The sequence below is a fragment of the Taudactylus pleione genome, unplaced genomic scaffold (genome assembly GCF_031769625.1).
Source record: "Taudactylus pleione unplaced genomic scaffold, aTauple2 ptg001248l, whole genome shotgun sequence".
NCBI classification, from domain to species: domain Eukaryota; kingdom Metazoa; phylum Chordata; class Amphibia; order Anura; family Myobatrachidae; genus Taudactylus; species Taudactylus pleione.
Genome location: NW_028285648.1, coordinates 368,017 through 385,035, shown reverse-complemented (window position 1 = coordinate 385,035; position 17,019 = coordinate 368,017). Strand labels below are relative to the sequence as shown.

At 49.3% G+C, this 17,019-nt stretch overlaps 1 protein-coding gene across 2 annotated transcripts in view; it reads right to left on the bottom strand.

The window, feature by feature from the left end:
- The window catches only part of PLEKHB1 (pleckstrin homology domain containing B1), an 86,930-nt gene that overhangs the window by 12,792 nt on the left and 57,119 nt on the right, over window positions 1–17,019 (bottom strand). Inside the window, exons 4-7 of one of the 2 annotated variants that reach the window (XM_088462457.1) lie at window positions 10,685–10,837; window positions 9,682–9,784; window positions 5,505–5,544; window positions 2,049–2,148 (exon numbers count right to left, since the gene is read on the bottom strand). In XM_088462457.1, the coding sequence (XP_088318583.1) occupies window positions 2,049–2,148; window positions 5,505–5,544; window positions 9,682–9,784; window positions 10,685–10,837 (396 nt within the window). Of the gene's footprint in view, window positions 1–2,048; window positions 2,149–5,504; window positions 5,545–9,681; window positions 9,788–10,684; window positions 10,838–17,019 lie in introns of both variants that reach the window. The other variant, XM_088462458.1, reaches the window with a different exon arrangement.

The following is a 17,019-nucleotide window of genomic DNA, read 5'->3' as shown; positions in this document are numbered from 1 at the left end:
GGCAGCAATGACAGGCTATGAGCTGCACACAGACAGGCAGCAATGACAGGCTATGAGCTGCACACAGACAGGCAGCAATGACAGGCTATGAGCCGCGCACACACAGGCAGCAATGACAGGCTATGAACTATGCACAGACAGGCAGCAATGACAGGCTATGAGCTGCACACAGACAGGGGCAATGACAGGCTATGAGCTGCACACAGACAGGCAGGAATGATAGGCTATGAGCTGTACACAGACAAGACAGGATTTCCAGTTGCCTGCTGCAGCCCGAACAAGGACAGGACATGATGCAGTGTCCCAGTCGCAACTATGGCTGGGACCTGCCACAAAGATGATCCGCTACCGGGGAAGCTGGCTCCCAGTGCAGTGCGGCAGCAGGACTGTCCAGGTTAGCTGGCGCACTGGGGGACCGGGCTAGCCGGCTCCCTGTGCGGCACTAGACGGTGCACTGAGGACTGGGAGCCTAGCTAAGGGCGCCCCAGCTCCACAGTGCAGCGTGGCCGGCAGTTAACCCTCGGTGTGCTGCACCAAGAGGAGGACTGAGATAGTTGCACGCTGGAGGTCAGGAGCGTCGGCTCCTTGTACCCCAGAGCTGCCAAAGGAGAGCATGGCTGGGGCTAGTGCGATGGGGACCGGGAGAGTAGCTCCCCGGAACCACCAGCGCTAAAATGGTCAAAAGGCTGAGCGCTGGGCACAGAGTAAAATGTCAAGTAAATATATAAATATGCTTTAATTGCTGAAGTGTGTAACAGCCTTTTGCAGGGCACAGGCTTGGTGTATATATAATAACATATAATGTATTTTAAAAGTGTATATTTAATGTATGTATCAGTTTCAAGTGCACTCACCTTGATTTCTCTGGACGTCCAGGGGATCCCGAGTCCTCAGTGGGCTGCTGGATCCTCCAGCACCTTCCAGAGAAATAAACTGTCCTCCTATGCAGCCTTATGCCTGAAAGTGGTATAAGAAGGCTGGCTAATGCAGCTAGCTAATTGTTTTCAGGGAGCTCCAAAGGAGCTTCCACTCCGTGGCCAGGAAACTCTGCCCGGGGACCTTAGTTGCCTACCTCTGGAGCTCAGATTCAGGTAGAGGTGGCAGGCTTGGTCCCTTAGCAGGTTCCTGGCAGTCCATTTTGGAGGGAACAATTTGTTCATCCCAGTCGGGAGAGAGCCGGTAGCGTCGCTGAGCCCTGCGGGTGGGCTCAGGCACAGGGGAGTGACCACTCCCCACCGTGAGTATCTTCTTGAACATCCATGACTGAACTGCTGTAACATCTGTATGCTGACCCCCTTAAAGCAGAGGGAAGAGTCTTTTTTTAAGACTATTGAGCAATAAACATCTTTGCCTTTACAACGACTGCATCTAAGTCCTTCAACAACAGAATTGCGCAAAACGCTATTCCGCTCTTCGGCTGTTCTGGGTTGAGCCCAGGTATCTCCAAGCTCAAGCCCTCTGCCAGCTACCGTGCAGAGCCTGGTCCATTGCGAGTGATCAGGTGGAATCAGCCGACACCAATCAGGAGGTGCTGCTGCAGCTCGTCGACACATACGCAGCAACAGCGGTTCAAGGTGCCGGCGGTAGGAGCCTGATCGTACGTAAGAAGCGGTTCCAAACGCCGATGGTAGAGTTTGGTGGTGGCAGCATCGTTACACGCCCACTGCGCCGTGGGCAGAGTCAGTGACAGGCGGTTACTAACGGTAAGCGGGAATCCCTGATACCCCAAGATCCAGTGGGGATCAAAACCCAATCTGTGATCGGGTGTCAAGTTGAGGTCATCTGGTCACACAGTCCATAAAAATAAACCGTGTTTAGTCTCCATCACCCACATGGCACAAACACCTATGGACTGCTGAGACCTGCCCCTCACCGTGACCAGTAGGATCATTCCTACAGTAGTGACGAGATTATATACATCCTTCTCATTGAATGCAGAGACAGCAGCGATTATTGGACGCGGCCTGAGATCACCATGGGAATGGTGCTTCTCCTACAAACTGCTCAGGCCCTAAAAATAAAATTTCTTACATGTTTATGGAACATACCATAGCCGTGCCCATAGTAGCCTTGATCGACGTAGACGGCCTGGTGAGCGTTTATTGGAACCGTCTGGTAATTATCATCATATGGGTTGTACTCGTGCACCTAGAAGAGGGAACACAACTGTAATCATTAGTATGGCCTCAGCTTTCTATGTTTGTCATCAGATCAGGCTCTGTATAATACACTGCTCATAAAAATAAAGGGAAGACTAAAATAACACATCCTAGATCTGAATGAATGAAATATTCTTATTAAATGCTTTGTTCTTTACATAGTTGAATGTGCTGACAACAAAATCACACAAAAATTATCATTGGAAATCAAATTTATTAACCCATGGAGGTCTGATTTTGGAGCCACACTGAAAATTAAAGTGGAAAAACACACTACAGGCTGCTCCAACTTTGATGTAATGTCCTTAAAACAAGTCAAACTGAGGCTCAGTAGTGTGTGTGGCCTCCACGTGCCTGAATGACCTCCCTACAACGCCTGGGCATGCTCCTGATGAGGTGGCGGATGGACTCCTGAGGGATCTCCTCCCAGACCTGGACTAAAGCATCTGCCAACTGCTGGACAGTCTGTGGTGCAACGTGGCATTGGTGGATGGAGCGAGACATGACGTCCCAGATGTGCTCAATTGGATTCAGGTCTGGGGAACGGGCAGGCCAGTCCATAGCATCAATGCCTTCGTCTTGCAGGAACTGCTCACACACTCGAGCCACATGAGGTCTAGCATTGTCTTGCATTAGGAGGAACCCAGGGCCAACCGCACCAGCATATGGTCTCACAAGGGATCTGAGGATCTCATCTTGGTACGTAATGGCAGTCAGGCTACCTCTAGCGAGCACATGGAGGGCTGTGCGGCCCCCCAAAGAAATGCCGCCCCACACCATTACTGACCCACTGCCAAACCGGTCATGCTGGAGGATGTTGCAGGCAGCAGAACGTTCTCCATGACGTCTCCAGACTCTGTCACGTCTGTCACATGTGCTCAGTGTGAACCTGAGCACATGTGACAGACGTGAAGAGCACAGGGCACCAGTGGTGAATTTGCCAATCTTGGTGTTCTCTGGCAAATGCCAAACGTCCTGCACGGTGTTGGGCTGTAAGCACAACCCCCACCTGAGGACGTCGGGCCCTCATACCACCCTCATGGAGTCTGTTTCTGACTGTTTGAGCAGACACATGCACATTTGTGGCCTGCTGGAGGTCATTTTGCAGGGCTCTGGCAGTGCTCCTCCTGTTCCTCCTTGCACAAAGGCGGAGGTAGCGGTCCTGCTGCTGGGTTGTTGCCCTCCTACGGCCTCCTCCACGTCTCCTGATGTACTGGCCTGTCTCTTGGTAGCGCCTCCATGCTACGCTACAGTATCAGCGGTTGTGATACTGCAACGTAGTATTTCGCATGTAGATTGACCTGCAGTTACACACAGAATATAGGCATGCTACAGGTGGGTCCCGGCGCGTTAAACAGCCCTTCTAGTCGCGCCATGCCGTGGCGTGACTCGGTAGTGCTGAGCGTCTTTTCGTGCGTCTTTTTACCTTTAAATGCGTCTTATGTGCACAGTGATGTGAATAGATAGCACAAGCAGCTTCTGCTGATTAAAATGATATGTGGCATGCCTATGTTCTGTGTGTGACTGTGGGTGTGTCTGTGAGCGAGTGCAGGTGTATCTGCATGTGAAATGCTACGTTACAGGGTCAGCGGCTGTAAAACTGTAACGTAGCATTTCGTATGCAGATACACACGCAGTCACACAGAGAACACAGGCATGCCGCATATCATTTTAATCAGCAGAAGCTGCTTGTGCTATCTATTCACATTGCTGTGCGAATAATTTGGAGGTAAAAAAACGCACGGAAAAACGTTCTGCGCTACGAGTCACACTGAGCTCCCGCGTTATGTGTGGCGCGACTTGTAGCGCAAGGAGGATAGATGTATGTGGGCACATCTGTACATATCATTTTAACCAGTGGATCATCACTTCGCGAATAAGATGCATTTTAAGGGAAATAGTCACACGAAAAGACGCTAGGCATTAAGTAGTCACACAGCTCTCACGTGACTTGTAGCGCACTGAGGATCGACATATGTGTACACATCGGTATGTTTGTGAGTGTATATACATATATATATATATATAACCTGACATGGTTGCTTGTGTCCCAGAGCAGTAATCAGCTTGCATCAATTTTTCTTTACATTTTTATTGTTTCATGAACGGTTCCCAATGCTGCAACATTTGCAACAGTACAATCAACGATATAATATGTACTACTAGGCCAGGGCACAACTAGACAACTGTGGGCACCATAAAGTTAAATTCTAAAGGACCCCGTGTACATGATGCAGATAATTTCCCACCTCCTTACTGAAGCTCCCTCCATTGATCAGGCCATAGCATTGTAACCTTTCGGAAGCAGCCTACACTGTTAACCAATGGCAGTTTTCTTTTTAGTTACCCTGACGATAGCCACGGCCTGATCACTAGAGGGAGCATCAGTAAGCCAGATAAGGTGAGAAGTTGTCTGTAGCTCCACTGCTGCTGTCAAAAGGCACACCTCAAAACAGCTCAAAGGATATAAACATTGGGCTTTGACCTCCTGCTGCCACAGCAGTTCTGCCCCTCATTACTACTAATAATTAGTGAGAGCAGACAGAGACAACAATGTATAATTGCCCCAGGCCTGCTACACAATACAACCCCTCTGGCTGTGCACAACACTGGACACTGGGCCTGATTCAGACCCGCTCGCAAGCGCTATGCGCTCACAAGCGGGTCGATGGCCGGGCAGTGCGCGTGCATGCGCGAGCCCCGGAGCGAGCGAGACATCACTCGCTCTGGGGCTCGCACCAAAATGTGGCGGCTGTCGTTGTTGATCGACTGCTCGCCTCGTTTTGTAAGCGGGGAGGGGGGGGGGTGGCTGGCCAAACGGAGGTGTTCCCGAAGGAACGCCTGCCGTTTGAGGGCGGCCCTACTGACATCACTCGTGATGTCAGTAGTTGAGCTTCCTGCTCTATTAAAGCAGGAAACTCACTGGGGCTTGCGGGAACGAGACCCTACCACAAGGGTCTCGTCGCAAGCCCGATGGTTGCGACCATCACCTGGCCGCTCGCAAAAGCTGTGGGTGGTCATCCACAGCTTAGCGAGCGGTCAGCAGGCTGCACTTAAAAAAAAAAGCCAACGCCCTGATTCAGAGCGAGCGCTCGCTTTTTGCGAGCGGCTCTGAATCAGGGCCACTGTTCTGGGCGGTGCTAAACACACCTGTGGGTGGGGCTAGATGCTCCCCTCGGGAATAGTTGTCCTTTGCACACTCTTCCGGAAATGGGATTTTAAACGGATACGGATGGAATGATACGTAGGTGGAAATGGCGTCTCAGCACCTGAATGGGCCATACTTACAGTACCCAGTGGGTACAGATTTGGTACATAGCGCTGCCATGTAAAAGTCACACTTACCGGCTGGTATCTTGCGTCCTGTAGAGCCATCTTCCAAGCTCTGAGCACAAACACAAGACAATCAGAAAGAGTTTGCATTAGTAAATTACATTCCTCACACTATAGACTTCATTAAACATTTTGAGGACTGGTTCCAAATTGGCTTCAGGGAACTTACAATATTCCCAATGGAACTGGCTGATTTGTTATCTAGAGTTCTAACACTAATGGATATCTAGGAACGTCGCTACAGATCTACGTTAACATTGGATGGGGCAGTCACAAGGATATTGACACTATAGGAAAACACAGACTCAACAACCAAGGCCTCTAATTGATCCTCTAAAGTTAAACATGAAATAAATCCACTCATCATATAAGTATTGTGTTTGAAGTGCACCCGTCCCCTGTATACAGTGGAGGCGGCCATTTTGCGGGCTGAACATGTTTATGAGAATCAGCCTGTTGGGAGCCGGTGACATCACGTAGCAGCTGGGAGATGTCGCTGGATCCCAGAACATTGATTGGTGGCATTTTCATGAAGATTAGTTTAGCCCACAAAATGGCTGCCTCCGGTATGTGCAGCTAAAGGATGCACAATACATAAAAACAGGATTTGTGTCATTATCTTCTCACTCTTCCTTCCACGAGATACAGAGTTATGCTCCATTTTTTTTTTTAACTAATTACTGGAATTGCCTGATGACCCAATCTTCTCCCTATGCATTATGTCTGTCAGCAGTCCTGATTTTTCAGGGGCAGTCTCGATTTTTCAGGGGCAGTCCCGATTTTGACGACCGAAAAGGGTGTGCTGGAAAATGGACGTGGTGTTACTGAAATGGATGAGGCTCGGACAAGCGCACTGGGTGATACCGAAGTAGTTGCGTCCCCTTCTACAGTTCTAATCCCATGTGTCCTGCTCTGTCCCTGTCTAGGTCCCGCATACTGTCTGTGATAACAAAGCCAAATAGTACATCAGACACTAGCTCTTATTGACTATACTGCACTAGAACAATCAAAGCTAATTGCTGACTGGTTACATCGCCTCACTTTAGTGTATGAGGGATGTGTCTATTATATAACGGTATATATTTGGGATTTGTAGATACAAGAAACTCAGGTTTGGTTGGAGTGAACGAATTTTTGGCAAGATCCTACAAATCCATAGAGCTTGAAGTATGAAGTATGTTAGGTGACTCATGCTATAATATTATAATACATAAGTGGTGCTAATATATAGGAATACATGCCTGTAAATAATATTTGTATAATGGATGAGTTATAAATGTCATGGCATATAATAATCAGTGGCTTCTGGGGGGGGATGCAATCGTTTTTGCGCACCCAATTGCCCTATTAAACTGACGGGGCGATATTCAATCACTTTTTTGCACATTTGTCGCTCCCAAATAGACCTGGTTTAGATGCTTAAAGCGTCTAAACGCATCTAAAGTCCTGCTTAGCGCGCTCAAACGGCAGTTTGGGTGCCCAAAAGATGGTCTTTTCGCTGGATTCTGGTTGGCACCTCAGGTGGGTGCGAGCAGAAACCATGCATTCCTTCGCCCGCCGGCAGAAACAATTGAATAGCTCTGATGAGCTTATTACATACATTAGAAGTGACCAGACCTGTATAAAGGCAATCAGCCCGTTATCTTGTGCCATTACTTGGTCGAGGAACTGCAAGCTGACATAATATATTTATAATTCCCATCAGGACAGTATATGCCATATTTAAGCCTAGTTACACAACCACACATAGGTCTCAGGCCCTGATTCAGAGCCGCTCGCAAACAACTGTTGCGAGCGGCCAGGTGATGGTCTCGACCATCGGGCTTGCGACCAGACCCTTGTGGTAGGGTCTCGTTCCCGCAAGCTCCAGTGAGCTTCCTGCTCTAATATAGCAGGAAGCTCACTACTGACATCACGAGTGCATAGCGCTTGCGAGCGGGTCTGAATCAGGCTCTCAGTACCGTGAGGTCACACAGGAGACAGAGGTCATCCCGTGGTGGCTGATATCGTAAAGTTTGTGCCAATAATTCAGATTCTCTCTAATCTGCAAACCAGCCAACTGGCAGGATCAACCTGTAATCTACCTGTAATCCCGCTCACCTGCCCTCATTTGCTGGTATGCCGACTACTGGGAACTGCAGTAATTAAAATGATTAAATACCGTTATGAAGCGGAAAAGTGAGATCCACCCAGGAAGAACTTTATTTGGAAAAGGGTTAGGTAAATGCTGCACTGCGCAGGATGGCGGCGGGTGGGCAACTAAGCAATTCACACTAACACGCAGATGACAATTGACGGATCCATTTTTATAGTCTTAACAAAACAACCTGCAGTCGATATTAAGGCAGATAATTACATTTCTTTACCACCAGTATTGCCATAAAGTTACATCTGAGGCCATATATGCCGCTTTCCCAGTGATCAGGCAGAGCCATCGGCGCAGAGTGGAAAGACCAGAGCGCAGAGAGGGACCACGGCGGGTATGGCAAACGCAGAGCGCAAGCCAAGTCGGTCATTGTTTTTTTTTTTTAGCTTTGGCCGCAGTAATCCGTTCTCTGTAGAAGATCTAGAGCAGCCAAATAACAATGAGACAGCTGGAGGGGTGTGCAGTGAATGTGGAACCTGATTGGGCAGTAGATGAGACCATCCAATCAGAATCTGCCTTCGCTACACACACCTCAAGTCTCAGCAGTTCTAGTCCTCCATACGTCTCAGGTCATCCAGCCCTCTAGGGGGCAGTCTCTAGCACATTACTGCATTCACTTTGGGCTCAGTAGTTATCTAAATTGGGGATCAGATTTACTAATCTCCAAGCACACTGCCCCGAGCTGGAGCAATAGGAGATAAGACACACAGATATGTACTAGGATTGACAGTGTATTACAGCGCTAGATGTCACTATTATAAATTCTAGCACTGTGCTGTCACTACAGAACTTGGTCAGCGCTGGATTACTGGCTAGGTAAGTATGTGGGCCAGGCAGAGCAACAGGAGCCTTTGTAGGTTCTGCTTCAGATTAACGCTGCTTTCTAAAAGGTGCCCGGACTGCAAAGCACATACTGGGCGATTCAGACCCGGACGCTAAGCTGCGCTCTCTCGCAGCTAAAAGGGGCCAGGTATACAAATTCCGCGATCGCATTGTCTGGTGTTAGGACGCCCTCTATGTCTTAGACAGCGACGGCACGCCGGTCTAAAGACGCCCACTTTATTTCTTAACACACGTCATCTCCAGGAAGTGTGTGATTAATCAGAACCATCGGAGCTGCTCGCAGCGCTTGAGGTAGACCCTACCCCACCGCAACCACTGTGATCACTGCAGGCTGAAATCCAACCAAGTGACGTGTACCATGATGCATCTTTGCTAATTATGCACACCCATAAAACGCCATTTAGACGCCCAGACACGCCTGCGTTCGCAGCACCACTCCCCCGTTCACAATTACCTCCACCACTTACCACCCACAAACGGTGCTATCTGTCACTCAAATTAGCGTCCAGTCTGTGTACTGCGAGCACACAATTCCCGAGCGCAGTGAGTTACTTGCATATTGACGCAAATGCATGCGCAAACGGGCGATTATCGGCCATAGTGTGCGTCCGCAGCTTAGCGTCCGGGTCTGAATTAGGCCCAATGTACTAAGCTTAAAGCCGGGTACACACTTAGCAATGTGTACCTGGACTACATGTTGGCCCGACATATCGTACTGCGTACACACTGAGCGATGTAATGAACAACTATCCCTTGTTCCGTCCTTCATTACCTGCAACGGCGCTGTATGCGATATCGTTGCATGTGACCGCGGGAGCGCGCAGATAGTCTGTACACACTGGACGGTCCGGCCGATAAGTCACTCGGATTCGGACGGAAATTATATATTGGGCCGACATTGTCCCTAGTGCCCCAGTTTTAGAAAGAGACAAAGTGGACGGATATAAAGTACCAACCAATCAGCTCCTAGCTGTAAATTTTTAAACACAGCCTGTAAAGTGATAGTTAGGAGCTGATTGGTTGGTACTTTACCTCGCTCCAGGGCTTAGTACATAGACCCCAAAGTGCTTTTACTGCTTTATACCCCAACACACAGCGCCTGACTTATAGCTGATGCTGTATCACGTAGGGAGCGGCTCAGGAAAGGACCGGCTTTCAGGTTACAGTTATTCATCTCTCTAACACGCCCCGGATACTCACACAGCGTCATCCTCGCTCTCCGCGCACAGGTGCAGTTTGGAGCGGTCTCTCATCTCTATGGTGAGTAAGGAGGCCTGAGTGCTGCCCTCTGGTGGCTGCATATCTGCTGAACAGAAAGGTGGCATCTTACACAATACATAGGATGAACGTCTGTACTCTCCGCCATGTCTGAGGAACCCCGTAACGTCACTTTGTCATGTTTCATTGCGATTACGTGATAGGACTATGGCTTCCCTATATGTAGGGCACAAGCGCAGGTGACACTGGGGCACTTCTACCCCCACGTGTCAGTAATCGGACCTAGGAAGAGTCATTTGTGGGCAGCTAAAAACGGCAAATTGTATGTGGGCCTCATTCAGAGATGGACGCTAAAATTCCGTCGCCGCTGCGTCTTTGTACTGTGAGAGAATATATACAAATGCCGCAGCCACCGGGATATGTATCGAGACGCATCTCAAATCCAAGCCGCTGTGTATAAGGACGCAGCCGCAGATTCTTCGCTAATCGCCTTTCTGAGTAGCCCTGCGGTCACGCAGAACGGCGGCATGTACTGAGACGCCGGTGCCCGACTGTCAATCACCCTGCGTGAAAATATTCACTGCGAGCGACTACGGTTATGGCGTCTGACGCATGCGCCGTGCGACTCAGACGCATGCACAGATTGATACTTGGCGCTCAACTGCGTAAACAATCGGAAAAGCGTACATCTCTGAATCAGATCCTATGTGCGCACCTCCGATAAACGCATAGGTCCACGCCCACTTCACCCGCATAAAAACTTTCTATGGATAGGTCGGCTGATAATTAAAAATTTATATATATATTTATTTAGTTATTTTTTTACTGCTTGGCTTAACCTCCATCATGTCCTAAACTAGTCAGAAATGGTCAGTGGACAATGGGATAGAGAAGCCAAATGAATGAAGGCAAAGCTCCAGTAGAACAGCTATTGTACAACGGGAGCACCCAGGGGTGGGAGTACCAGAAGTCACATTGCACCCACCTCCGCACTCCTGACCAGACTTCACATTCACACAGTTATATTTCAGGAGGATCCGTTCCTCCATGTTCCGCCGAGTACCATCGGGGTAGTAGACCAGGGCGCCGTCCAACCAGAGGTCAAACCAGTGCTTCTTCCAACGGCGCAAAACAGAGCCTGCGGATTGTGCCGGGATTACAGACATTTATTTACGCAGATTATCTAGGACTGTAGAAGGGCTAGTCAGCAAAGACTAGTAATGTATGGAGTATATAAATGCAATAACATCAATGACGCACCCCAACCATCCACAGCTGCCCATGTTTATGGTAATTTTGTTAACCAATGTAATCAATAGAATCCCAATTCGCCTAACACCGCCATGTGTGTCCGCTCCCACCTACCGCTAACGATCTTCTAATTGGTCACATTTTTATCAGTCACACTGGAAATATCTGATTGGCCAATTACTGTATGAGCGAGTGCATTCATTGGCTTGTGATCAAGTCATTCTACCTGACCCCTAAGAGGCTGTCCTACGTGTATAACCAGTATGTGCGGCCATATTGCCCAGCCAGCCAGTCACCTGTCTATCAGCTATAAGTAATTGCTCAGACTATGTGTCGGTACATCGGGCCGGATACAGAGATGTGCGCTATTTCCCTCGCAGCTGCTGTAGGAAAATATGCAAATGTTGCAGCCGCCAGGAGCTGTATTGAGACGCTGATCAGATCAGTCCTGAGTAACTCTATGGTGGCGCAGAATGGCTGCGGGAAATTAGATGCCGGAGCCATGTTTACTGCATACGGGATGAGAGACGCAGGATGTGACACGCCCCCAAAGCGGTCCTGAGACATCTGTGTTTTTAGCCGACACTCCCTGTTACCTCCCCCAAACGCTTCCTGACTGTCATTCATGCTGCAAATAAATACTCGCTGAGGGCGACTACGATAACGTACCATGGCGTACATCACTGACTCAGGCCCTATGTGTGTACCATGGCGTACATCACTGACTCAGGCCCTATGTGTGTACCATGGCGTACACCACTGACTCAGGCACAATGTGTGTACCATGGCGTACATCACTGACTCAGGCACAATGTGTGTACCATGGCGTACATCACTGACTCAGGCACAATGTGTGTACCATGGCGTACATCGCTGACTCAGGCACGATGTGTGTACCATGGCGTACATCACTGACTCAGGCACAATGTGTGTACCATGGCGTACATCACTGACTCAGGCACAATGTGTGTACCATGGCGTACATCGCTGACTCAGGCACGATGTGTGTACCATGGCGTACACCACTGACTCAGGCACAATGTGTGTACCATGGCGTACATCGCTGACTCAGGCACAATGTGTGTACCATGGCGTACACCACTGACTCAGGCACAATGTGTGTACCATGGCGTACACCACTGACTCAGGCACAATGTGTGTACCATGGCGTACACCACTGACTCAGGCACAATGTGTGTACCATGGCGTACATCGCTGACTCAGGCACAATGTGTGTACCATGGCGTACAAAACTGACTCAGGCACAATGTGTGTACCATGGCGTACATCACTGACTCAGGCACAATGTGTGTACCATGGCGTACATCACTGACTCAGGCACAATGTGTGTACCATGGCGTACATCACTGACTCAGGCACAATGTGTGTACCATGGCGTACATCACTGACTCAGGCACAATGTGTGTACCATGGCGTACATCACTGACTCAGGCACAATGTGTGTACCATGGCGTACATCACTGACTCAGGCACAATGTGTGTACCATGGCGTACATCACTGACTCAGGCACAATGTGTGTACCATGGCGTACATCACTGACTCAGGCCCTATGTGTGTACCATGGCTTACATCACTGGCTCAGGCACAATGTGTGTACCATGGCGTACATCACTGACTCAGGCCCTATGTGTGTACCATGGCTTACATCACTGACTCAGGCACAATGTGTGTACCATGGCGTACATCACTGACTCAGGCACAATGTGTGTACCATGGCGTACATCACTGACTCAGGCACAATCTGTGTACCATGGCGTACATCACTGACTCAGGCACAATGTGTGTACCATGGCGTACATCACTGACTCAGGCCCTATGTGTGTACCATGGCTTACATCACTGACTCAGGCACAATGTGTGTACCATGGCGTACATCACTGACTCAGGCCCTATGTGTGTACCATGGCTTACATCACTGACTCAGGCACAATGTGTGTACCATGGCGTACATCACTGACTCAGGCACAATGTGTGTACCATGGCGTACATCACTGACTCAGGCACAATGTGTGTACCATGGCGCACATCACTGACTCAGGCACAATGTGTGTACCATGGCATACATCACTAACTCAGGCACAATGTGTGTACCATGGCGTACATCACTGACTCAGGCCCTATGTGTGTACCATGGCTTACATCACTGACCAGGCACAAAGTGTGTACCATCACGTACATCACTGACTCAGGCCCTATGTGTGTACCATGGCTTACATCACTGACTCAGGCACAATGTGTGTACCATGGTGTACATCACTGACTCAGGCACAATGTGTGTACCATGGCGTACATCACTAACTCAGGCACAATGTGTGTACCATGGCGTACATCACTGACTCAGGCACAATGTGTGTACCATGGCATACATCACTAACTCAGGCACAATGTGTGTACCATGGCGTACATCACTGACTCAGGCCCTATGTGTGTACCATGGCTTACATCACTGACCAGGCACAATGTGTGTACCATCACGTACATCACTGACTCAGGCCCTATGTGTGTACCATGGCTTACATCACTGACTCAGGCACAATGTGTGTACAATGGCGTACATCACTGACTCAGGCACAATGTGTGTACCATGGCGTACATCACTGACTCAGGCACAATGTGTGTACCATGGCGTACATCACTGACTCAGGCCCTATGTGTGTACCATGGCTTACATCACTGACCAGGCACAAAGTGTGTACCATCACGTACATCACTGACTCAGGCCCTATGTGTGTACCATGGCGTACATCACTGACTCAGGCCCTATGTGTGTACCATGGCTTACATCACTGACTCAGGCACAATGTGTGTACCATGGCGTACATCACTGACTCAGGCACAATGTGTGTACCATGGCGTACATCACTGACTCAGGCACAATGTGTGTACCATGGCGCACATCACTGACTCAGGCACAATGTGTGTACCATGGCATACATCACTAACTCAGGCACAATGTGTGTACCATGGCGTACATCACTGACTCAGGCCCTATGTGTGTACCATGGCTTACATCACTGACCAGGCACAAAGTGTGTACCATCAGGTACATCACTGACTCAGGCCCTATGTGTGTACCATGGCTTACATCACTGACTCAGGCACAATGTGTGTACCATGGTGTACATCACTGACTCAGGCACAATGTGTGTACCATGGCGTACATCACTGACTCAGGCACAATGTGTGTACCATGGCGTACATCACTGACTCAGGCCCTATGTGTGTACCATGGCGTACATCACTGACTCAGGCACAAAGTGTGTACCATGGCGTACATCACTGACTCAGGCACAATGTGTGTACCATCACGTACATCACTGACTCAGGCCCTATGTGTGTACCATGGCTTACATCACTGACTCAGGCACAATGTGTGTACCATGGTGTACATCACTGACTCAGGCACAATGTGTGTACCATGGCGTACATCACTAACTCAGGCACAATGTGTGTACCATGGCGTACATCACTGACTCAGGCACAATGTGTGTACCATGGCGTACATCACTGACTCAGGCACAAGGTGTGTACCATGGCGAACATCACTGACTCAGGCACAATGTGTGTACCATGGCGTACATCACTGACTCAGGCACAATGTGTGTACCATGGCGTACATCACTGACTCAGGCACAATGTGTGTACCATGGCGTACATCACTGACTCAGGCCCTATGTGTGTACCATGGCGTACATCACTGACTCAGGCACAATGTGTGTACCATGGCGTACATCACTGACTCAGGCACAATGTGTGTACCATCACGTACATCACTGACTCAGGCCCTATGTGTGTACCATGGCTTACATCACTGACTCAGGCACAATGTGTGTACCATGGCGTACATCACTGACTCAGGCACAATGTGTGTACCATGGCGCACATCACTGACTCAGGCACAATGTGTGTACCATGGCATACATCACTAACTCAGGCACAATGTGTGTACCATGGCGTACATCACTGACTCAGGCCCTATGTGTGTACCATGGCTTACATCACTGACCAGGCACAAAGTGTGTACCATCACGTACATCACTGACTCAGGCCCTATGTGTGTACCATGGCTTACATCACTGACTCAGGCACAATGTGTGTACCATGGTGTACATCACTGACTCAGGCACAATGTGTGTACCATGGCGTACATCACTAACTCAGGCACAATGTGTGTACCATGGCGTACATCACTGACTCAGGCACAATGTGTGTACCATGGCATACATCACTAACTCAGGCACAATGTGTGTACCATGGCGTACATCACTGACTCAGGCCCTATGTGTGTACCATGGCTTACATCACTGACCAGGCACAATGTGTGTACCATCACGTACATCACTGACTCAGGCCCTATGTGTGTACCATGGCTTACATCACTGACTCAGGCACAATGTGTGTACAATGGCGTACATCACTGACTCAGGCACAATGTGTGTACCATGGCGTACATCACTGACTCAGGCACAATGTGTGTACCATGGCGTACATCACTGACTCAGGCCCTATGTGTGTACCATGGCTTACATCACTGACCAGGCACAAAGTGTGTACCATCACGTACATCACTGACTCAGGCCCTATGTGTGTACCATGGCGTACATCACTGACTCAGGCCCTATGTGTGTACCATGGCTTACATCACTGACTCAGGCACAATGTGTGTACCATGGCGTACATCACTGACTCAGGCACAATGTGTGTACCATGGCGTACATCACTGACTCAGGCACAATGTGTGTACCATGGCGCACATCACTGACTCAGGCCCTATGTGTGTACCATGGCTTACATCACTGACCAGGCACAAAGTGTGTACCATCAGGTACATCACTGACTCAGGCCCTATGTGTGTACCATGGCTTACATCACTGACTCAGGCACAATGTGTGTACCATGGTGTACATCACTGACTCAGGCACAATGTGTGTACCATGGCGTACATCACTGACTCAGGCACAATGTGTGTACCATGGCGTACATCACTGACTCAGGCCCTATGTGTGTACCATGGCGTACATCACTGACTCAGGCACAAAGTGTGTACCATGGCGTACATCACTGACTCAGGCACAATGTGTGTACCATCACGTACATCACTGACTCAGGCCCTATGTGTGTACCATGGCTTACATCACTGACTCAGGCACAATGTGTGTACCATGGTGTACATCACTGACTCAGGCACAATGTGTGTACCATGGCGTACATCACTAACTCAGGCACAATGTGTGTACCATGGCGTACATCACTGACTCAGGCACAATGTGTGTACCATGGCGTACATCACTGACTCAGGCACAAGGTGTGTACCATGGCGAACATCACTGACTCAGGCACAATGTGTGTACCATGGCGTACATCACTGACTCAGGCACAAAGTGTGTCATGGCGTACATCACTGACTCAGGCACAATGTGTGTACCATGGCGTACATCACTGACTCAGGCCCTATGTGTGTACCATGGCGTACATCACTGACTCAGGCACAATGTGTGTACCATGGCGTACATCACTGACTCAGGCACAATGTGTGTACCATCACGTACATCACTGACTCAGGCCCTATGTGTGTACCATGGCTTACATCACTGACTCAGGCACAATGTGTGTACCATGGTGTACATCACTGACTCAGGCACAATGTGTGTACCATGGCGTACATCACTAACTCAGGCACAATGTGTGTACCATGGCGTACATCACTGACTCAGGCACAATGTGTGTACCATGGCGTACATCACTGACTCAGGCACAATGTGTGTACCATGGCGTACATCACTGACTCAGGCACAATGTGTGTACCATGGCGAACATCATTGACTCAGGCACAATGTGTGTACCATGGCGTACATCACTGACTCAGGCACAATGTGTGTACCATGGCGTACATCACTGACTCAGGCCCTATGTGTGTACCATGGAGTACATCACTGACTCAGGCACAATGTGTGTACCATGGCGTACATCACTGACTCAGGCCCTATGTGTGTACCATGGCGTACATCACTGACTCAGGCACAATGTGTGTACCATGGCGTACATCA